The 23,632-nt window shown below is 44.1% G+C and overlaps 1 protein-coding gene across 2 annotated transcripts; it reads right to left on the reverse strand.

Moving 5' to 3' along the window:
• Window positions 1-14,236: 14,236 nt before the first annotated feature.
• On the reverse strand, window positions 14,237-23,287 carry znf622 (zinc finger protein 622). 2 transcript variants are annotated; one of them, XM_055867581.1, is made up of 8 exons: window positions 23,180-23,287; window positions 22,531-22,596; window positions 21,677-22,258; window positions 21,204-21,479; window positions 20,010-20,172; window positions 19,661-19,776; window positions 16,133-16,276; window positions 14,237-15,677 (listed from the first exon to the last, which is right to left on the reverse strand). In XM_055867581.1, the coding sequence occupies exons 2-8, from the start codon at window positions 22,580-22,582 to the stop codon at window positions 15,544-15,546; spliced, it is 1,467 nt and encodes a 488-aa protein (XP_055723556.1). In that variant the 5' UTR covers window positions 22,583-22,596; window positions 23,180-23,287; the 3' UTR covers window positions 14,237-15,543. The 2 variants fall into 2 exon arrangements, with proteins under 2 accessions (XP_055723556.1, XP_055723555.1); XM_055867580.1 differs by having other exon boundaries at window positions 21,204-21,482.
• Between the last annotated feature and the right edge of the window lie 345 nt (window positions 23,288-23,632).

Raw genomic sequence — 23,632 nt, forward strand, 5'->3', positions numbered from 1 at the left:
ACCTAAGTGTATGTAAACTTCCGACTTCAACTGTATATACCGTTATGTTTTGAGTTACTACCTACTCTTTTTTTTGTTGCATATATTATCAATTGGTCAGTTAGAGAGAGTTAGAGAGAGCCTCAAATATCACATTCATTTATCCACTGTATATGTGAATAGCGCAAAGTTGGTTTCTGTCACGTTCAAACAAAAACCCACTAATGAATTGTTGACAATAGACCCTCAGACAATGCAGGCATGAAGTTTGTGAAGAGCAACTGCAGAAATGTACAGTCAACTGAAGTAAAATCTTCATGGCCTTTAATCAGATGGTTTTGGTGAAATTCAGTCGTCATGGAAGCTGAAATTGGTCACTATTGATTCCCATAATGCAACACACTTTGGAAGGCGGTGACCGATATTGACCAAGTGAGACATATCTAGACAGAAACTATTTATGGCAGTAACTTTACAAGGACCAATTATGTTAAATTTAGCCTGAGAATATTTTCTAGTTATGGTAAAGCAGGTATAATTATTTAGCAGATTATAAGAAAAGACCAGTCTTTACATGGTCAAAAGAAAAGGAATATAGCCTATACTGTTTACAGGAAACTCACTATACATCCTTAGATCTGTGTGGATGAAGTAATGGGGTGATTAAATATTTTTTGTAATAGACAATGGAACTCAAAAGGTGTGATGTGGATTAACAAACAAATCAGAATGTGCAAATAGTCAGAAATGATTTGCAAGGAAGATGGATCCTTTTGAATATGAAAGTGGATGAAAAACAGATTTGGCTCATTAATCTATATGGTCAAAATCAGGATTATCCATACTTCTTGGAAAAGATGTACACCAATTTATTGAATTTATAGGCAACAAACGATAAAATCGTTATGGTGGGAGACCTTAATGGACCGTAAAGGAAATCACCCTACAAACTATCATCACCGTGCCCTGAAGAGATCAAAAATATTAAAGACACAGAAATAGCAATATTTGGAGATTTCCACATGGACGGGGATATTGGAAAGTGGACAAAATCGTTTGTAAGTGAATTTTTTCAGTACAATTAAGTGTGAACGGACCAAGTCGTTTGAGGTTGCTTTGAAAGCGGAAAGGTGGATTAAATGAGTCAGGAGCAGGTTCTTAATTGAACAAAGTTCTCTATTGAGGTATTTCTTTCTCAAACCCTCCAACACAATCAAGGATGATCTCACAATGAAAACACAAATCTTCTTCTTTGCAAGAACAAGGAACACAAGACGAGTATCTTCAAACTATAACATAAATCACGGGTGTGTCACCGCCTTAAATATCTGTTCGTGGAGAGCTCCCTTCGGGTGGTGGTCCGGATCCGTGGTGGCCATTCCCAAGAGGTAGTTTGTCCTCTTCTTCTCCCTTCCGAAAGGTACGTCCTCTCCTTTGTAGAAGCAAACACTCTTCTCTTCCTCCAGTCCCCCTCACTGCCGGTTCCCTCCTCTCTTGTAGGGGAAAGAGAATAGATCATTAGTACCGTCAGCTGTGCTTAATTGCCACTGATCACCTTGACTCACATGCCGGGCTGTGCTACTATTCGTGGAACCAGCCTGCCCTCTGGTGGTCCTTCCACATACCTCCCCCCTCAGGACCGGACCAGAGGGCCGGGTGCTAGACGCACGCGCCATCAAAGTGGCGTCGGGACAGCTCGTCCGCATTCCCGTTCCTCAATCCAGCCCCGTGGATGACATGGAAAGAGAACGGTTGTAATGCAAGAAACCATCTGGCTATTCTGTTGTTATTGTTTCTCTTACCGGCCATCCACGCGAGGGGAGCGTGGTCAGTAACGAGGGCAAACCTACGCCCCAATACGTAGTACCAGAGATAATCAAGGGCCCACTTAATGGCCAGGGCCTCTTTCTCTACGGTAGCATATCTCTGTTCCCGATCACTGAGCTTCCTACTTATGAAGAGAATAGGCCTCTCTGCTTCACCTTCACCCTGAGCTAGGATGGCCCCGAGCCCCGTATCCCAGGCCTGCACAATGAACTCTTGGGAGAAGTCATTAGCCTGCAGGATGGGATCAGAGCACAGGCTATCTTTTAGAAACTGTAAGGCGTCTTCCGTCCTGTCCTTCCACGCTACACGGTTTGGCAGGTTTTTCTTGATGAGGTTTGTGATGGGGGTGGCAATGGTTGCATATCCAGGGATGAAACAACGATAATATCCCGTTATCCACAAAACGGCTCGGACGTCCCGCTTCGTCTGGGGCCGAGGCCAGTCCCGAATTGCGGGTGCCTGTGGGTGTATTTTTCCATTTCCCACGGTGTATCCCAAGTATTGCGCTTCGGACAGACCCAGGCAGCATTTTTGGGGATTGGCTGTCAGCCCTGTAGCCTCTAGGATCACGAGCACCGCCCGCAGTCGCAGGAGGTGACTGTCCCAGTCCTCGCTGTGGATTACCACATCATCTATGTACGCTGCTGCATACTCTTGATGGGGCCATAGAATGGCATCCATGAGGCGTTGGAAAGTTGCCGCAGCACCATGCAGTCCGAAGGGCATCCTCACATACTGAATAAGCCCCTCCGGTGTGGCGAATGCAGTCTTTGGGCGGTCCTTCCGGAGACACCGGCACTTGCCAATATCCCTTCGTCAAATCCAAGGTGATGATGAACTTGGCCATTCCTAAGCGCTCCAAGAGTTCATCCACGCGGGGCATGGGATACGCGTCGAACATAGAGATGGCGTTTACTCCCCTAAAGTCATTGCAGAGGCTCATATTACCGTAGGGTTTGAGGACGAGGACTATGGGACTGGACCACTCACTCGTAGATGGCTTGATCACCCTCATCCTCAGCATCTCCCTAGTTTGAGACAACATTGTCTACTAGCCCAGCCTGAAAAGTACTAGCCTCAGGCTAGCTTAATTTCCATCCCTGCATTACATTTCTAACTGACTTCATAGGTCATTTGATTAGTCATGTACAACAGATGGACTCGTGGAACAATTTCTGTGTTTTGTATGGGGAAAACATTGAACCCACAAGTCCTTTGTAAGCTAGCTTGTCAACTTTAGCTAACTAGCTAACTAGCCAACCAAGGTGCCTAACATGCTTGCCCACCAGGTGATATTTAGCTAGCTCACTGTTCGTGCAGTCAGACTTTTCTAAGTCGTGACATGCTAACCAACTATCATTGCCATGGTGCTAGCTTAGTATTAGCTAACAATTTTTACGACAAGAATTGTGAGTTAACGTTAACTAGCTAGCTAAATATCCCTTCCCTGGTGGGCTAACGCTAGCTAGCATGTCACCACGTGAAAAAGTAGCTGGCTAGCTCACTAAAGACTAACTGTGGTTATCTAGCTAATTTTCATAAGCACATAGCTAACCACAGATCTTTAACCAAACCAAAATTGCTTGTTAGCAGCTAGCAAACAAGGCTTACCTTATCAACTGCTCCAGCGATCCCTCTCACTTACAGAGGTCAGAAAACAATCAAATGCATGTGTGCTTATCTGAACAGTGGTTACAATCCGGTACATAGCACAGAACCATCCTTGCTTCTGATTGAAGGAGAGACCTAAGGTTAGCTAGTTCACTACAAAGGCAGAGGGTAAGAGAAAACCAGCCACGTCGCGGACACCGACGTCTTGCTCACGGACAAGCTAAACACCTTCTTTGCCCGCTTTGAGGTTAACACAGTGCCACCAACATGGCCCGCTCCCAAGGACTGTGGGCTCTCGTTATCCGTGGCCAAAGTGAGTAAGACATTTAAGCATGTTAACTCTCACAAGGCTGCTGGCTCAGACGGCATCCCTAGCCGCGTCCTCAGAGCATGCACAGACCAGCTGGATGGAATGTTTATGGACATATTCAATCTCTCCCTATCCCAGTCTGTTGTCCCCACTTCCTTCAAGATGTCCACCATTACCCAAGAATGCAAAGCTAACTGAACTAAATGACTATCGCTCTGTAGCACTCCTGTCATCATGAAGTGCTTTGAGAGGTTAGTTAAGGATCATATCATCTCTATGAGCCTTGACTAGCCTCTAAACTGACACCCTAGACCGGGGGGGGGGGAGTACAGCCCGCAGGCCCTTGAGCCAAAAGGTTTGCCTACGCTTGCCCTAGACCCACTTCAATTATATTACCGCCCCAATAGATCCACAGACAATGCAATCTGGACAAGAGGAATACCTATGTAAGAATGTTGTTCATTGGCTATAGCTCAGCCTTCAACATCATAGTACCCTCCAAGCTCATTATTAAGCCCGGGTCCCTGGGTCTGAACTCTGACCTGTGCAACTGGGTCCTGGACTTCCTGACCCCTAGGTGGAGAGAAATCACGCTTGCTCAGGCCCCTCCTGTACTCTCTGTTCACCCATGACTGCGTGGCCACGCATGACTCCAACTCAATCATCAAGTTTGCAGATGACACAACAGTAGTAGGCCTGAATACCAACAATGACGAGACGGCCTACAAGGAGGAGGTGAGGGCCCTGGCGGAGTGGTGCCAGAAAAATAACCTCTTCCTCAACGTCAACAAAACTAAGGAGCTGATCGTGGACTTCAGGAAACAGCAGAGGGAGCATGCCCCTATCCACATTGACAGGACCGCAGTGGAGAAGATGACCAGCTTCAAGTTCCTCGGCGTACACATCACTGACAATCTGAAATGGTCCACCCACACAGACAGTGTGGTGAAGAAGGTGCAACAGCGCCTCTTCCACCTCAGGAAGCTGAAGAAATTAGGCTTGGCCCCTTTAGACCCTCACAAACGTTTACAGATGCACAATTGAGAGCATCCTGTCGGGCTGTATCATTGCATGGTCTGGCAACTGCACCGCCCGCAACCGCAAGGCTCTCCAAAAGGTGGTGTGGTCTACCCAACGCATCACCGGGGGCACACTGCCTGCCCTCCAGGACACCTACAGCCCCCGATGTCACAGTAAGGCCAAAAAGATCTTTGGGGACATCAACCTCCGAGCCACGGCCTGTTCACCCCGCTATCATCCAGAAGGCAAGGTCAGTATAGGTACGTCAAAGCTGGGGCTTAGAGACTGAAAAACAGCTTCTATCTCAAGACCATCAGACTGTTAAAAGGCCATCACTAGCCGGCTACCACCCGGTTACTCGACCCTGCACCTTAGAGGCTGTTGCCCTATATACATAGACATGGAATCACTGGCCACTTTAAAAATGAAACACTAGTCACTTTAATAATGTTTACCTACTGCTTTACTCATCTCATATGTCTCTACAGTATTCTATTCTACTGTATTTTAGTCAATGCCACTCTGACATTGCTCGTCCTAATATTTATATATTTCTTAATTCCATTCTTTTATTTTTATATTTGTGTGTATTGTTATGAATTGTTAGATAATACTGCACTGTTGGAGTTAGGAACATAAGCATTTCGCTACACCCGCAATAACATCTGCTTAAAATGTGTATGTGACAATCTAGTAATTAAAACATGCTAATGTAGCTAGCTAGGTAGTTTGAAAAGCACTAAACGAGAATACACACAAGAAATACACAATATCAAGTATTTACACGAGAAACTAAAAAGGCTATAATATCTACGTTAGTTGCTAGGTTACTTGCTACTTGTCAATGAGTTTGAACAGAGAAATGTGCCTTGAGGGATGAGTAGTTGAAGGATGAGTAGTTCTGTGTGATAGCCACATTAGCGGCTAATTTGCATTTATTTTTTACAGGTGCATATATTGATAGAAGTTACCGTGTCCAAGATATTTGCGCGGTTATGAAAACGCCATGCCAGGGTAAGCCTACACAAAACACAGACCTTATATGAAGTAGTTCTAAAATCCCTGACACAAAAATTAATGATGAAAAAACTATTGGAACCATTTCCAGGTTTTACTGCTAGGTTTTATGGGTATTATGACTCATACTGTGGTACTCAATTTGCCCAGTATTTTAGCTATCGATGTGACGTTTCGCGGCACCTAATCAGTCAGTTCTGTACCTGCCTGGCTGAGTGGCAGTGTTGGTGGAATGAGCGAGCTCACCTGGCAACCAGAGCGTGAAACGTGAGGAAATAAAACTCGGTAGTCTGTCTGGAATTTAATTTGTAACACTGTGAGTGAAAATGTTATGTTTGTGTATCAATGCTACTTTTCTAATAACCCAAGGGGGGGTTGGCGCCCCCCCTTGGGTTGTGCCGTGGCGGAGATCTTTGTGGGCTATACTCGGCCTTGTCTCAGGATGGTAAGTTGGTGGTTGAAGATATCCCTCTAGTGGTGTGGGGGCTGTGCTTTGGCAAAGTGGGTGGGGTTATATCCTGCCTGTTTGGCCCTGTCCGGGGGTATCATCGGATGGGGCCACAGTGTCTCCTGACCCCTCCTGTCTCAGCCTCCAGTATTTATGCTGCAGTAGTTTATGTGTCGGGGGGCTAGGGTCAGTCTGTTATATCTGGAGTACTTCTCCTGTCTTATCCGGTGTCCTGTGTGAATTTAAGTATGCTCTCTCTAATTCTCTCTTTCTCTCTTTCTTTCTCTCTCTCGGAAGACCTGAGCCCTAGTACCATGCCTCAGGACTACCTGGCATGATGACTCCTTGCTGTCCCCAGTCCACCTGGCCGTGCTGCTGCTCCAGTTTCAACTGTTCTGTCTGCGGCTATGGAACCCTGACCTGTTCACCGGACGTGCTACCTGTCCCAGACCTGCTGTTTTCAACTCTCTTGAGACAGCAGGAGCGGTAGAGATACTCTCAATGATCGGCTATGAAAAGCCAACTGACATTTCCTCCTGAGGTGCTGACTTGTTGCACCCTCGACAACTACTGTGATTATTATTATTTGACCATGCTGGTCATTTATGAACATTTGAACATCTTGGCCATGTTCTGTTATAATCTCCACCCGGCACAGCCAGAAGAGGACTGGCCACCCCTCATAGCCTGGTTCCTCTCTAGGTTTCTTCCTAGGTTTTGGCCTTTCATGGGAGTTTTTCCTAGCCACCGTGCTTCTACACCTGCATTGCTTGCTGTTTGGGGTTTTAGGCTGGGTTTCTGTACAGCACTTTGAGATATCAGCTGATGTAAGAAGGGCTAAATAAATAAATTTGATTTGATTTTGATTTGATAACCAATTAGATAGGTTCATGCAGGTGACTGACTGCTCATGTATGGAGGAATCCTCACTATCACTGATAAGGAACTTGGCAGTACGCCCAGAACATTGCTATGGGAACTGAGGTACAAGTCCAAGTCATTTTATAAGTCGAGTCTCAAATAATTAAGTTGTGACTCGAGTTCACAACTCTGTTATTATGTGCAGAAGCATAAAAAAAAGACACAGCGGCGCAGAATATGGATGTGCAAATGGTTGGGTAGATATGGACTTATATTGTACATAGGGAATTGGAGATGAAAACTTGTATTGAAAAGACAGCTGCATTCTTTCCACAACTCTACCAATCTGTCATAATTATGGCTAAACCAGTAAATAAAGGTTAAATATATATTTTTTTAAATAGTTAGCCCCACCTATTCTACAATTTATCTTCCTAAAATCTGATTTTAAACCTAACCACATTGCTGACCTTATGCCTAACCCCCAACAAGTTTGTTTTTATAAATGTTTATAGCCAAAGTTTTGGCTGTGGTAACTAGTGACAACCTGCTTGTTGTTGCTTTCCACTTCACTATAATTGTTTTGGTCTCACATGCTGAGAGCTTATCGGCTATTGGTAGTAGTCCTTGTCCAATCGCGTCGTAGCACTGCTCATACTACAAAGACCGATCATTTTCTGACATTTCAGAACGGACATCGACAGGAGTCTAGAGAACGGAACAGCCATTTGTGTGTCATTGACCTGCTCAAACTATGCGATTCCTGGCGGACTGATCCTAGCCCAAGTTCATAGCTAGGATTTCACCCCAATCATGAAAATGTGTCTGGGACAGCAACAACGTGGTGAAATCGTGTAGTGTATGCCCAGCACAAATACTGTTAATGTTACAAGCCTGAAACTTACGATAGCAAATAACTTTTGTCTGTGCGGATTGTTTGCTAACGCTAGCTAAATTTGTAGCCAACTAGCCAGCTAGATACCGAGCTACCGTTAGCTAGTTAGGAATATAGCTAAGCTAGCTAAACTCAGCAAAAAAAGAAACGTCCTCTCACTGTCAACTGCGTTTATTTTCAGCAAACTTAATATGTGTAAATATTTGTATGAACATAACAAGATTCAACAACTGAGACATAAACTGAACAAGTTCCACGGACATGTGACTAACATAAATGAAATAATGTGTCCCTGAACAAAGGGGGGGGGGGAGTCAAAAGTAACAGTCAGTATCTGGTGTGGCCACCAGTTGCATTAAGTACAGCAGTGCATCTCCTCCTCATGGACTGCACCAGATTTGCCAGTTCTTGCTGTGAGATGTTACCCCACTCTTCCTCCAAGGCACCTGCAAGTCCCTGGACATTTCTGGGGGGAATGGCCCTAGCCCTGACCCTCCGAGCCAACAGGTCCCAGACGTGCTCAATGGGATTGAGATCCGGGCTCTTCGCTGGCCATGGCAGAACACTGACATTCCTGTCTTGCAGTAAATCACGCACAGAGCGAGCAGTATGGCTGGTGACATTGTCATGCTGGAGGGTCATGTCAGGATGAGCCTGCAGGAAGGGTACCACATTAGGGAGGAGGATGTCTTCCCTGTAACGCACAGCGTTGAGATTGCCTGCAATGACAACAAGCTCAGTCTGATGATGCTGTGACACACCGTCCCAGACCATGATGGATCCTCCACTTCCAAATCAATCTCTCTCCAGAGTACAGGCCTCGGTGTAACGCTCATTCCTTCAACGATAAATGTGAATCCGACCATTACCCCTGGTTAGACAAAACCGCAACTCATCAGTGAAGAGCACTGTTTGCCAGTCCTGTCTGGTCCAGCAACAGTGGGTTTGTGCCCATAGGTGACGTTGTTGCCGGTGATGTCTGGTGAGGCCCTGCCTTACAACAGGCCTATAAGCCCTCAGTCCAGCCTCTCCCAGCCTATTGCGGACAGTCTGAGCACCGATGGAGGGATTGTGCATTTCTGGTGTATCTCGGGCAGTTGTTGCCATCCTGTACCTTTCCCGCAGGTGTGATGTTCAGATGTACCAATCCTGTGCAGGTGTTGTTACACATGGTCTGCCACTGTGAGGACGATCAGCTGTCCGTCCTGTCTCCCTGTAGCACTGCCTTAGTCGTCTCACAGTACGGACATTGCAATGTATTGCCCTGGCCTTGGTTTCTCAAATGATTGCCTCACATGGTTCAGCAACTACTTCTCTGATAGAGTTCAGTGTGTCAAATCGGAGGGCCTGTTGTCCGGACCTCTGTCAGTCTCTATGGGGATGACATAGGGTTCAATTCTCGGGCCAACTCTCCTCTCTGTATACATCAATGATGTCGCTCTTGCTTCTGGTGATTCTCTGATCCACCTCTATGCAGACGACACCATTCTGTATACTTCTGTCCCTTCTTTGGACACTGTTTTAACTAACCTTCAGACAAGCTTCAATGACAAACAACTCTCCTTCCGTGGCCTCCAACTGCTCTTAAATGCAAGTAAAACTAAATGCATGCTCTTCAACCGATCGCTGCCCGCACCTGCCCGCCCGTCCAGCATCACTACTCTGGACTAGAGGTCGACCGAAAAATCGGATTGGCCGATTACTTAGGGACAGTTTTCATAACAATCGGAAATCGGTATTTTTGGACACCGATTAGGCCGTTTTTTTTACACCTTTATTTAACTAGACAAGTCAGTTAAGAACACATTCTTGTTTTCAATGACGGCCTAGGAACGGTGGGTTAACTGCCTTGTTCAGGGGCAGAACGACAGATTTTTACCTTGTCAGCTCGGGGATTCAATCTTGCAACCTTGTGGTCCAACTGTCACGCCCTGACCATAGTAAGCTGTTTATTCTCTGTGTTGGTTGGGGCGTGATAGTGACTTGGGCCATCTAGGTGTTTTGTATTTCTATGGTGGCCTGATATGGTTCCCAGTTTATTAAAATTATGTGGAACTCTAAGCACGCTGTGCCTTGGTCTACTCATTTCAACGATTGTGACAGAAGATCCCAACTACAAAGGACCAAGCAGCGTGCCCAAGAGGAGGAAGTATCCTGGACTTGGGAAGAGATCCTGGACTTGAGAGGAAATCCTGGCAGGACAGGATCGCCTTCCTTGGCGGGAGTCGCCTAGGAGCATGAGAGGACAGCAACGATGTCGGGGAGGAAGGCCCCAGAAACCCCAAGAACATTTTTGGGGAGGGCACATGGAGCAGTCGGCGGAGCCAATGAGTGAACCAGAGCCAGTCGGGGAGTCGAGTGAGGAGCAAGATTCCGGAGAGAGGTGCTGGCGTTGAGAGCGCTGCAGAGTGGGCGTCCTGAGGTGCGTGTCATCAGGCCGGTGCCACCTGTACCGGTCCCATGCATCAGGTCTCCAGTGCGCCTTCACAGCCCAGTGCGTCCTGTGCTAGCTACCCGCACTTGCCGGGCTGGAGTGAGCATCCAGTCAGGAAGGGTTGTGCCAGCTCTGCGCTCTAGACCTCCAGTGCGCCTCCACAGTCCAGTACGTCCTATGCCTCCTCTCCGCACTCACCCTGAGGTGCGTGTCATCAGCCCGGTACCACCTGTACCGGTCCCACGCATCAGGTCTCCAGTGCACATCCACAGTCCAGTACGTCCTGTGCCTCTTCCCCGCACTCACCCTGAGGTGCTTGTCATCAGCCCGGTGCCACCTGTACCGGTCCCACACATCAGGCCTCCAGTGCGCCTCCGCAGTCCGGAGCCTCCATCGGCGGTCCGCAGTCCGGAGCCTCCAGCGACGTTCCCCAGTCCGGGGTCTCCAGCGACGGTCTGCAGTCCGGAGTCTTCAGCGACGAGCCGCAGTCCGGAGCCTCCAGTGGTGGTTCCCAGTTCGGAGCCTCCGGCGTTGATCCACGGTCCGGTTCCTCCGGCAACAATTCACGGTAAAGAGCCTCAAGCGACGGTCGGCGGTCCAGAGCCTCCAGCGACTGTTTATCGTTGTCTCTGATTGGGGATCATATTTAGGTAGCCATTTTCCTCATTTGTGTTTGTGGGATCTTGTCTATGTTTAGTTGCCTGTCAGGTGCTAGTTGTATAGCTTCACGTTTCGTTTGGTTATTTGTTGTTTTGTTCAGTGATTTTCAGTTTATTAAAATTATGTGGAACTCTAAGCACGCTTCGCCTTGGTCTACTCATTTCAACGATAGTGACAGTAAACACCTGCCACCTGCCACTCCATGATGAGCCTGCCTGTTACGCGAATGCAGTAAGAAGCCAAGGTATGTTGCTAGCTAGCATTAAACTTATCTTATAAAAAAATCAATCAATCAATCATAATCACTAATTAACTACACATGGTTGATGATATTACTAGTTTATCTAGCGTGTCCTGCGTTGCATATAATCGATGCGGTGCGCATTCGCGAAAAAGGACTGTCGTTGTTCCAACGTGAACCTAACCATAAACATCAATGCCTTTCTTAAAATCAATACACAAGTATATATTTTTAAACCTGCATATTTAGTTAATATTGCCTGCTAACATGAATGTCTTTTAACTAGGAAAATTGTGTCACTTCTCTTGCAACAGAGTCAGGGTATATGCAGCAGTTTGGGCCGCATGGCTCAATGCGAACTGTGTGAAAACTATTTCTTCCTAACAAAGACAACCAACTTCGCCAAATGGGGGATGATTTAACAAAAGCGCATTTGCGGACAAAGCACAATCGTTGCACGACTGTACCTAACCATAAACATCAATGCCTTTCTTAAAATCAATACACAGAAGTATATATTTTTAAACCTGCATATTTAGCTAAAAGAAATCCAGGTTAGCAGGCAATATTAACCAGGTGAAACTGTGTCACTTCTTTTGCGTTCATTGCACGCAGTCAGGGTATATGCAACAGTTTGGGCCGCCTGGCTCGTTGCGAACTAATTTGCCAGGATTTTACGTAATTATGACATAACATTGAAGGTTGTGCAATGTAACAGGAATAGTTAGACTTATGGATGCTACCCGTTAGATGAAATACGGAACGGTTCCATATTTCACTGAAAGAATAAACGTTTTGTTTTCGAAATGATAGTTTCCGGATTCTACCATTTAATGGCCAAAGGCTCGTATTTCTGTTTGTTATGTTATAATTAAGTCTATGATTTGATATTTGATAGAGCAGTCTGACTGAGCGATAGTAGGCAGCAGGAGGCTCGTACGCATTCATTCAAACAGCACTTTCGTGCGTTTTGCCAGCAGCTCTTCGCAATACTTCAAGCATTGAGCTGTTTAGAGATTATGCTGGTGTAACCGATGTGAAATGGCTAGCTAGTTAGCGGGTTGCGCGCTAATAGCGTTTCAATCGGTGACGTCACTCGCTCCGGGACTTGGAGTAGTTGTTCCCCTTGCTCTGCAAGGGTCGCGGCTTTTGTGGAGCGATGGGTAACGATGCTTCGAGGGTGGCTGTTGTCGATGTGTTCCTGGTTCGAGCCCAGGTAGGGGCGAGGAGAGGGACGGAAGCTATACTGTTACACTGGCAATACAAAAGTACTTATAAGAACATCCAATAGTCAAAGGTATATGAAATACAAATGGTATAGAGAGAAATAGTCCTATAATTACTATAACTACAACCTAAAACTTCTTACCTGGGAATATTGAAGACTCATGTTAAAAGGAACCACCAGCCTTCATATGTTCTCATGTTCTGAGCAAGGAACTTAAACGTTAGCTTTTTTACATGGCACATATTGCACTTTTACTTTCTTCTCCAACACTTTGTTTTTGCATTATTTAAACCAAATTGAACATGTTTCATTATTTATCTAAGGTTAAATTGATTTGATTTATGTATTATATTAAGTTAAAATAAGTGTTCATTCAGTATTGTTGTAATTGTCATTTTCACAAATAAATAAAAATCGGCAGATTAATCAGTGTCGGCTTTTTTGGTCCTCCAATAATCGGGATCGGCATTGAAAAATCATAATCGGTCGACCTCTACTCTGGACGGTTCTGACTTAGAATATGTGAACAACTACAAATACCTAGGTGTCTAGTTAGACTTTAAACTCTCCTTCCAGACTCACATTAAGCATCTCCAATCCAAAATTAAATCTAGAATCGACTTCCTATTTCGTAACAAATCATTCTTCACTCATGCTGCCAAACATACTCTCGTAAAACTGATCATCCTACCGATCCTCGACTTTGGCGATGTCATTTACAAAACAGCCTCCAACACTCTACTCAACAAATTGGATGCAGTCTATCAGAATGCCATCCATTTTGTCACCAAAGCCCCATATACTACCCACCACCGCGACCTGTATGCTTGCATTGGCTGGCCCTATTTTGCGCTTCATACTTGTCGCCAAACCCACTGGCTCCAGGTCATCTGCAAGTCTTTGCTAGGTAAAGCCCCACCTTATCTCAGCTCACTGGTCACCATAGCAGCACCCACCTGTAGCACACGCTCCAGCATGTATATCTCACTGGTCACCCCCAAAGCCAATTCCTACTTTGGCCTCCTTACCTTCCAGTTCTCTGCTTCCAATGACTGGAACGAACTGCAAAAATCACTGAAGCTGGAGACACATATCTCCCTCACTAGCTTTAAGCACCAGCTGTCAGATCACTGCACCTGTACATAGCCCATTCAACTACCACATCCCCATACTGTATTTATCTTGCTCCTTTGCTCCCCCAGTATCTCTACTTGCACATTCATCTTCTGCACATCTACCGTTCCAGTGTTAAACTGTTATATTGTAATTACTTTGCCACTATGGCCTTTTTATTGCCTTACCTCATTTGCACACACTGTATATAGACTTTCTACTGTATTCTTGACTGTATGTTTGTTTATTCCATGTGTAACTCTGTGTTGTGTGTCAAACTGCTTTGTTTTACCTTGGCCAGGTCGCAGTTGTAAATGAGAACTTGTTCTCAACTAGCCTACCTAGTTAAATAAAGTTGAAATAAAAAATTAATCCGCAGTCCTCATGCCTCCTTGCAGCATGCCTAAGGCACGTTCACGCAGATGAGCAGGGACCCTGAGCATCTTTCTTTTGGTGTTTTTCAGAGTCAGAAAGGTCTCAGTGTCCTAAGTTCTCATAACTGTGACCTTAAATTGCCTAGCGTCTAAGCTGTTAGTGTCTTAAAAAAACTTAACAGGCTAATTTCGTTGTGAAATTACAATGTAACATTGAATGATTCAAGGAAATTAGCCTATTTTTATTTTCTAGGGCATCGGAATAACATTATACACTTCACAAAAATATAAAACACAACAGGAAACAATTTCACAAAATTACATTTTCAGCTTCCAAGAATTGTGTACAGATCCTTGCAACATTGTGTCATGCATTATGCTGAAACATGAGGTGATGGCAGAGTATGAATGGCACAGGATAGTGTCACGGTATCTTTGCATTCAAATTGCCATTGCTAAAATGTAACTGTGTTCGCTATCTGTAGTTTACGCCTGCTCATACCATAATCTGACCACCAACATGGGGCACTCTGTTCACAACATTGACATCAGCACATCTGCGTTGTTGTACTGCCAAATGCTCTAAAATGACATTGGAGGCGGCTTAATGGTAGAGGAATTAACATTAAATTCTCACAACTCATCACCAATAGGGATGTAAACAAATTTGTGCTAAAAATTGGAGAAATACATTTTTTTTGTATATGGAACATTTCTGGGATCTTTTATTTCAGCACATGAAACCAACACTGTACATTTCATTTCTATTTTTGCTCTGTGTATTAAACAAAACCAGTGTGGATTGCAGTTTCTCCTTGTCCTTAGACTGCAAGTTAAGGAAGCATACCGTTGACTTCTAAAAATGTTGTAGCGACCTTAGCAAGGTAGCTAGGTGTTAAGAGTTTGAGACCTCTTGGCTTGACATCACTGGACCTGGGTTATAATTCCGGTCATTGCTTCCTCCTGAATTTGCAGCAATATGTTTGATTAATTTTGCTGGCAAAAACCTGTCCAAAGTGACGGATCCCTCTTTCTGCACAAATACCCATAACCTCAATAACTCACAAACCAAATGGGCATAAAATTGTCATATTTACCCATGGAATCAATTAAACTTGGCATATGTGAAACAGAAAGTTGAGAAACATAACAATTCCTTAATGTTTATTACTCAACCTCAATTATATTTTATAAACAATTACTTGCTGGGGGGAAAAAATCCAAGTCAGAATTTCATGATGTGAAATATACAGCCATTTGTCAAAATACAAAACAGAAACTCAGTATTTTGTATATGACCTCGGATCATGAATAGAATGACATATCCAGTAAATATTAACGGCTCTGAAAATAATTATTTCATGGTGAAGTCCTTTGCAATATGCAGCAGATATAACGAGCGCTAAATGTTTACAACAGATATCTTTGAACGGGGAAAAAGACATTAGCCGTAAAAAGTTTAGGGACTGTCTTAATATGAGAATCAGCTATAAGGGGGTCTGACGCTGCATTTTCTGTCTAAGGACTAGAACATGACTTGGAGCCTGAAGTGGGTCTGTTTGTTAGAGTTGTTGCCCATGCCTATCTTCAGCATCCACCTTGACTTCATCTTCTGGACAAACTTCATGTCCTTCTGGTTCTGATGGAAAGAGTTTTTACCTAGACAAAAAGCAAGCAATGAATGAATGACCAAACCCATTCACCAATTAATTGTATTCAGCTTTTCGCATGTTACTGCTGTGGTCACATGCTCCACATCGTCCTTGGTCAAACACCTTCAAAATAGTCATGTGGGAGATAAAAAATATCTCCCAGTTTTTTTTGTGTGTGGAAAATTGAGGTCTCTAAACCGCATTTTTTTCCATAAGGGTAGAATAAAAAGGTATACACTGAAGGTTTGAATGAGAGTTTAAAGACTATCGGTTCATCTCTAAATCAAATTTAGTGAACTCAGGATTATCCCTAAATTAAGCTGAATTAAATGTATATAATGGCTTAATTTCTATATGCACGTGTTAAGTAATGTACAGGTTCACTCAAGTACAGAGCTCAGTAGTGAATGTGTAGGTGCAACCCTGCATGGATCATGGGTGACGTGTAGTGTTGACCCTTACCCATGTCTCCGCCCCAGCCCAGGGCCTTGTACTGCCTGAGTACCCGACCCACTGCGTTCCTGTTGTGTGCCAACGCCACAGTCCTGGGCGCGCCAAAACGCTGCTTGTAGTATCGCATCAGAGAGCGGTGGCCGATCTTAGCACCTGAGGAAAAACAGCGAGAGGTAAGAAAATATGTATTCGTTTAATATGGCGCGGCACTGCTTTGGCCTGCACACACACCGGCCCTTTGCGCATAAGATTGCAAACCTCTGGTCTAAAGGGAGTTGAGGACAGCCCATCATGACTAATTCTAAAGATATGTTAAGGTGTCCAAGACAAATGGCAGTTCATAATTGCGTACATTGGGTCAGATAGCGGAAATCAAAATTTACAAGACATTCATTAGACAGTGTTTCCTGAGTTTGAATACTTCATGATAATCTGTAGACCGTACTCTTTAGCAAGAGAGTATCTATATTTTTCATAGCTTTCCATTTACCACAAACCGATGCTGGCACTAAGACTGCACTCAACGAGCTATATTGGGCCATAAGCAAACAAGAAAATGCTCATCAAGGAGGTGGCACTACTAGTTGCCGGTGATTTTAATGCAGGAAACAAATCACGGATTTCAAATAGGAAACCCAGCTGAGAGCTACCCAGTGACGCGAGCCTAAAGGCAAGCAACACTGAACCATGCATAAGAGCACCAGCTGTTCCGGGTGACTGCGTGAACGCGCTCTCCGTAGTCGGTGAGTAAGAACTTTAAACAGGTTAACATTCACAAGTGAGCCGCAGGGCCAGACGGATTACCAGGCTGCGTACTAGAGCATGCTCTGACCAGCTGGCAAGTGTCTTCAGAGACATTTCCAACCTCTCCCCGACCCAGTCTGTAATATCTACATGTTTCAAGCAGACCACCATAGGTTACCTTGGCATTCTTTGGCACAGGGACTGTCTAAATGACTACCGCCTTGTAGTACATGAAATGCTTTGGAAGACTAGTTATAGCTCACAACACCCCAAATAGAGCCCAGATGACGCAATCTATTGCACGCCACATTGCCCTTCCCCACCTGGACAAAAGGAACACCTACGTGAGAATGCTGTTCATTAACTACAGCTCAGTATTCAACCCCATAGTGCCCTCCAAGCTCAACACGAAGCTAAGGTCCCTGAACACCTCCCTCTGAAACTGGATCCTGGACTTCCTGACAGACCACCCCCAGGTGGTGAGGGTAGGCAACAAAGAAATGCCAATGGTGGTGTTGCTGTTTATACTCAGAAGCTTAGAGGATTTCAAGTTAAACTTGAAGAAATATGGCTAAAGGTTCATCTGTCTCACACCCATTCTTGTGGGAAGCTGCTATAGACCACCAAGTGCTAACAGTCACTACCTGGATAACGTGTGAAATGCTTGATAATTTGTGTGATAGAGGTATACTTCCTGGATGATTCAAATCTTGACTGTCTTTCATCAAACTGCCCACCTGAGAAAAAGCTTCAAATTGTAACTAGTGCCTGCAGCCAACCTACCAGGGTAGTTACAAACAGCACAGGAATGAAATCATCAACATGTATTGATCACATCTTTACTAATGCTGCAGAAATTTGCTATAAAGCAGTATTAAAATCCATCAGATGTAGTGATCACAATATAGTAGCCATATCTAGGAAAACCAAAGTTCCAAAGGCTGTGCCTAATATAGTGTATAAGAGGTCATACAATACGTTTTGTAGTGATTCCTATGTTGTTGATGTAAATAATATTTGTTGGTCTGGTGTGTAATGAGGAGCAACCAGACACTGCACTTGACACATTTATGAAATTGCTTATTCCAGTTACTAAAATCAGCATACACCTGCTAACGGACACAAAACTTAAATGCCTGTAGATTGACGAGGAAATTTAAAAATTGTATGGTTGAGAGGGATACGGGAAAAGGAATGGCAAATAGGTCTGGCTGCACAACCGATTGGCAAAGGTACTGCTATTGGGAAATCATGTGACTAAACGGAATAAAAAGAAGCAACTATACTGTGAAACAAATAAATTATATACTGAATGTTAGTAAAACGCTTTGGAGCACCTTAAATGACATTTTGGGGGGGGGGCAAACTCAGCTCCATCATTCATTGAATCAGGTGGATCATTCATCACAAAACCCACTGATATTGCAAATTACTTATGATTTTTCATTGGCAAGATTAGCGAATTCAGGCATGACATGCCAGCAAATAACGCTGACACTACACATCCAAGTATAACTGATCAAATTATCAAAGGCAAGCATTATAATTTCCAATTCCATAAAGTGAGTGTGGAAGAGGTGAAAAAAATGAATGTCTATCAATGACAAGTCACCGGGGTCTGACAACTTGGATGGAAAATAACTGAGGAGAACAGTGAATGATATTGCCACCCCTATTGGCCATATCTTCAATTAGAAAGTGTGCCCCCTCAGGCCTGGAGGGAAACTAAATTAATTCCGCTACCCAAGAATAGTGTTTATGTATGCGGATGACTCAAAACCATACACGTCAGCTACTACAGCGACCGAAATGACTGTAACACTTAACAGAGCTGCAGAATAAGTTAGTCCTAAATATTTCTAAAACTAAAAGCATTGTATTTGGGACAATTAATTTCACTAAAGCCTAAACATTGTAATGAATGTGGAAATTGAACAGGTTGAGGTGACTAAACTGCTTGGAGTAACCCTGGATTGTAAACTGTAATGGTCAAAACATTGATAAAAAAGTAGTTAAGATGGGGAGAAGTCTATAATAAAGCGCTACTCTGACTTCTTAACAACACTATCAACAAGGCATGTCCTACAGGCACTAGTTTTGTCACACCTGGACTGCTATCCAGTCAGAACAAACAGAAACTTAGGAAAATTACAATTGGCTCAGAACAGGGTAGCACAGCTAGCCCTTAAACATACATGGGGAGCTAACAATGATATGCTCATGGCTCAAAGTAGGAGAGATTGACTTCATTACTACTTGTTTTTGTAAGAAGTGTTGACAAGCTGACTGCACTGAGCTGTCTGTTTAAAAGAGAGACACACCTGTCTATATAAGGTCCTCTGGAGAGACCGCCCTATCCAACCTGACCAAGCTTGAGAAGAAATGGGGGGGGAACTCCACAAATACAGGTGTGCTTGTAGCGCCATACCCAAGAATCAAGGCTGTAATTGCTGCCAAAGGTGCTTCAACAAAGTACTGAGTAAAGGGTCTAAATACTTGTGATATTTTATTTAAAAAACTTTTTGTTTTGTCATGGGGTAGTGTGTGTAGATTGAAGGAAAAAGAGGATTTAATCCATTTTAGAATAAGGCTTTAATGTGACAAAATGTGTAGAAAGGTCAAGGGGTCTGATTACTTACCTAATGCACTGTATATATCCAAGCTATCATTGCATATTTATTCCTTGTGTTCATTTTTTAAATTCTGCATTGATGGGAAGGGCCCGTGAGTACGCATTTCACTGTTACTCCACACCTGATGTTTACGAAGCATGTGAAAATAATTTGATTTCACCTGAAGGAAGGGTGAGCTCCAGCGTATCATCATCGTAGTCTATGGTCTTCCCGTCCGGCAACTCTTCATCCTCCATCTCAGCATCATCTCCCTCTTTCTGGTCAGGATAACTTGTCCTGCAAACAACATTTCACAAAATGGCCACTTGAGAAATTGCTAATATATAATTACAATCAAGATAAAATGTGCGGGGCAGAAGACCCCCTTTCCTACTACGGTGCATACTCGAATTCTGTGCTGGCTCTGATTTTTCTTCATATTGTCCTTTCCAGCAACTACAGTACAGCTTGGTTCAGCTCAGTAGTGTGAAAAAGGTTAGACTATAGGAGCCCTGGTATTTGACATCTACCTGAAGTCGTAGAAGTCGGCAAACTCTAGCGACGCGTCTCCGTCGGTGAAGAGCTTGCAGTGGCTTTTGTCGGTCATGTGGCCCTGTACTGCCTCAGTGGAGTAAAAGGAGCGGCCTTTCTCATTACACCACAAACACACCTTACCAGCGCCCACTTTCTCTCCTGCAACACAAAGAAAGAACAAGAGTATGTTTAAGATTTTTGAGTGAGATTTCAATAGCAGAGAAATGACTCAAGACAGATTCCTCCGATTCAGGTTTAGAATGACCTAAAAGTAAATGAAAAACTTTTGGCAGACATTCTTATCCAGAGCAACTTACACTCAGTGAATTCAACTAAGGTAGATAAAACAACCACACCTGAAACTTAATGAGGTAAGATATGGCATAAACACCCGCCATACCTTACCCCAGACCCAGGGATGGCCAACTCTGGATCCCTTCAATCACCACAGAGTTAGGTAAATCTGCTTTTAGTTTTTTTGGACGTCATATGGAATGATCTCAAAGGCCTTAAAGTTTGTGTAGTTGATGCCTCTAGGGCAATTCAGGTTAGATGTTAGAGGGCTTTTTACTGAAGAAAGCATTTGTTTCATACAATTGTGTTTGCTTTTCATGCATTGTGTAATTGATGTGTATATAGACATTTAAAAAAATAAATACATTTAACTAGGCAAGTCAGTTAAGAATAAAATGTTATTTACAATGACAGCCTACCCCGGCCAAACCCGGACGATGCTGGGCCAATTGTGTGCCGCCCTATGGAACTCCCAATCACAGCCGGACGTGATACAGCATGTATAGTGTAATTGCTGTTTATTGATGTGTTCATGCAGGACTAATTTGCAAAATAGTCAAGTGGTCTCAGCATGATTCCCCGGCTAAAAATACATAAATGAAACAAATACGGTCAAGACAGACAACAGGTGTTAATTGTTTTTGTTGCTAGGGGGTTCAACCAAGGTGCTCTTTGAAGACAAAGAATACGTGGTCAGAAAAACATTCAGTTTCACGTCTGAAAACCTGACGAGGAAAAACTCTAAACCCTAGCTACAGGTTATTTTCCCTAGTCAAGACATGATTATAGAAAAAGGCATGCTTTCCAACCAAGGTGCAAGCTCACGGTGTAAAGATATTCAGCCACTCTTGGTAGAACAATGGAGGACCTGATGACACTTATGTACTTCCACTCACCCAGGTAGCAAATTAGTCCCTTGAGGTTGATTAGAAATTCCAGGTCAGGCAGGAAGAAGCTGTGCACTTTTGTCATGTGAGCCAGGTTTTTGAGGAGTGAGTGAGAGTGGTGGGGGCAGAACAAACAGTCTGTGGGGGGGATGGCCCCTGGTAGAACGGCGGGGTGGGGAGAGGCCGAAGCAGCACCATCCCCTTCCTCGTGCTCCATGGTTTCGTCAGCATCTTCCTCGAAGTCATCATCATCCATGTCATTGTCGCCATCTACGTCCTCCCACTCTTCTGAAATAAAGAAACTGAGTGACAATGGAGACACAGAACACCCAAGACAACCACAGCAACGCTGACAAAAAGGGATGGGGTTTTGATATTACAATCATCTTCACAGAAGTCGACACATTCTTGGCCACCTCTTCATGCAGTCCAGACAGATCCTACACAAGTTAATTCAGGCCTACTTGAGTCAGACATCATACCTTCCTCTGCTGTGGCCAATTCCTCTCCCTCCATCTTCTTAGCTTGCCCCTCAAACCATTGCAGCCTGGGCGGTTTCTCCGGCTTGGCCTTATTCGCTGCTGGCCCCTCCACTTCTGAAGCCTGGGCATTTTCCGGATTGGGCCGTTGTGGCGGCTTTAGGGCCTGCTGCAGCGCTTCGTTCTTGGCATTGTGGTCCACCTTGCCGTCATCCCCGAGGCCCTTCTCCAGGTTTTTCTCATTCATCATCTCCACTTTCCTCTGGGCTGCCAGCAGGGCCTGCTTCTCTAACTGCTGGTGCTTGTGGGACTGCAGGTGGTTCTGGTAGGCATTGGAGCTGGAGAACTTCTTGTTGCACGTGGGGCAGCCCTCGCTGACAGTGGCGCCAGTCACCTGTTGTTCGGTGGCGACCCGTTGCGCCAACACACGCTCCTGGAAGTTCTCTGCAGTCACAGGGGGCATGACGGCAACTTTGCGTTTCAGGTTGTAACGGTGCCAGTCGGTTTTGTAGTGGGCTCGCTGGACCTCACCATCTGCGAAGGCCACACGACAGCTGATGCAGGTGTACGAGGACATGGTGGTGGCTAGAAAGATAAACAAGAAGATTAGCCTTTTATATAATTTATTGAAATGACCGTTGACCAACAATAACTATTGCAGATGTGTACCATTGAAGGATATATATATTGTAATGAAACAGGCTGGGAGCAGGTCTCGAACCCTCCGAGGTATCGACTGTGCCGCAAAAGCATGCTCGAGCGGCAGAGTCGATTTCCGCGCTTATAAACCCAGGGTCGTGACACTATTCATCTTTTGGACTATACGAGACTTACGTTACCTCTATATTTCCACTTACCATGAACTTTTGTGGTGGCAGGTTCGTCGTCGTAATTAATCGGGGAATTCATTCTAAAAAGTCAACCTGAGCACAAAAAAGTAAGTAGTTAGTCCCAAATGTAACCACTTTCAAATTAATGGTTTAACGTTAGCTACAGACCTGGCTACATGCAGTGGTAGCTTACTAACTAGCTATGCTTCAGGAGTACAAACGGCTATCACTGCATGAAAAAGGTATTTTTTTATTGGTAGGATGAACAGGACTTTGTCAACCAGATATACCTCTCATGAAAAACAAATCGCTGTAACGTTTAAATTACACCTTTCTAGCTGACTAGCTAACGTTACTGGCAGAGAAGGGCCCGTACGAATTTCACTGTTATTCCACACCTGTTTACGAAGCATGTGACAATTAAAATGTGATTTGCTACAGGTGACAATATCATTTTGATAACGTCATGAAACATATTTTGACTAGGCAAGCGCAGCCAGCAAGGCATTAGCGAAATCCTATTTATACGTGAGCAATGACGTGCTAATGCTAGGCTAATAGGTAGCTAGCTATTTGGCCACTAATTAACTAGATGCCTAAAACTTCAGTTAACTTCTAGCTAGAAAGGATATCACAAACCATTTACACACTTGACAAATAAAATCAGTTTTCTTACCAATTCAAAGCCCTCCTTGAAGAAAATGTGGAAGCTAACTACGTGTTTATGCCAACGACTGCAAACTTGTCTTCCTCCTCACGTGGGTTTCAGCGCCTCGTCAGCGACACTAAAAAAGTATTTCCAGGTCATGGAATTTCGGACATTTTCAAAATAAAAGTAATCCACGTAACAGTAGAAACGTTTTAATACCCTGTATTTATTAATGATAAATTAAACATAATGTCTAAACATTAACAATGATTCATATTTAAGTGATATTTGCATTACATTTGGGTTTTACAACATGTTCCCAGGTCAAATAAATGCCCCCAATGCAAATCACTACATATGAAATATATTTATATTTTATAACCTTTAATTAGGCAAGTCAGTTAAGAACAAATTATTATTTACAATGACGGCCTACCCCAGCCAAACCCTAACCTAGATGACACTGGGCCAATTATGAGC

Source organism: Salvelinus fontinalis, chromosome 17, assembly GCF_029448725.1.
Source record: "Salvelinus fontinalis isolate EN_2023a chromosome 17, ASM2944872v1, whole genome shotgun sequence".
Lineage (NCBI taxonomy): Eukaryota > Metazoa > Chordata > Actinopteri > Salmoniformes > Salmonidae > Salvelinus > Salvelinus fontinalis.

Excerpts from the sequence above, each read along its gene's own strand:
- znf622 (XM_055867580.1), bottom strand. The coding sequence starts at position 22,582 with ATGAATTCCCCGATTAATTACGACGACGAACCTGCCACCACAAAAGTT. Across the intron at positions 22,259-22,530 it reads TGCCACCACAAAAGTTCATG|CCACCACCATGTCCTCGTAC; the intron begins GTAAGTGGAAAT and ends TTATCTTTCTAG. Across the intron at positions 16,277-19,660 it reads GGAGCTCACCCTTCCTTCAG|GTGCTAAGATCGGCCACCGC; the intron begins GTGAAATCAAAT and ends GTTTTTCCTCAG.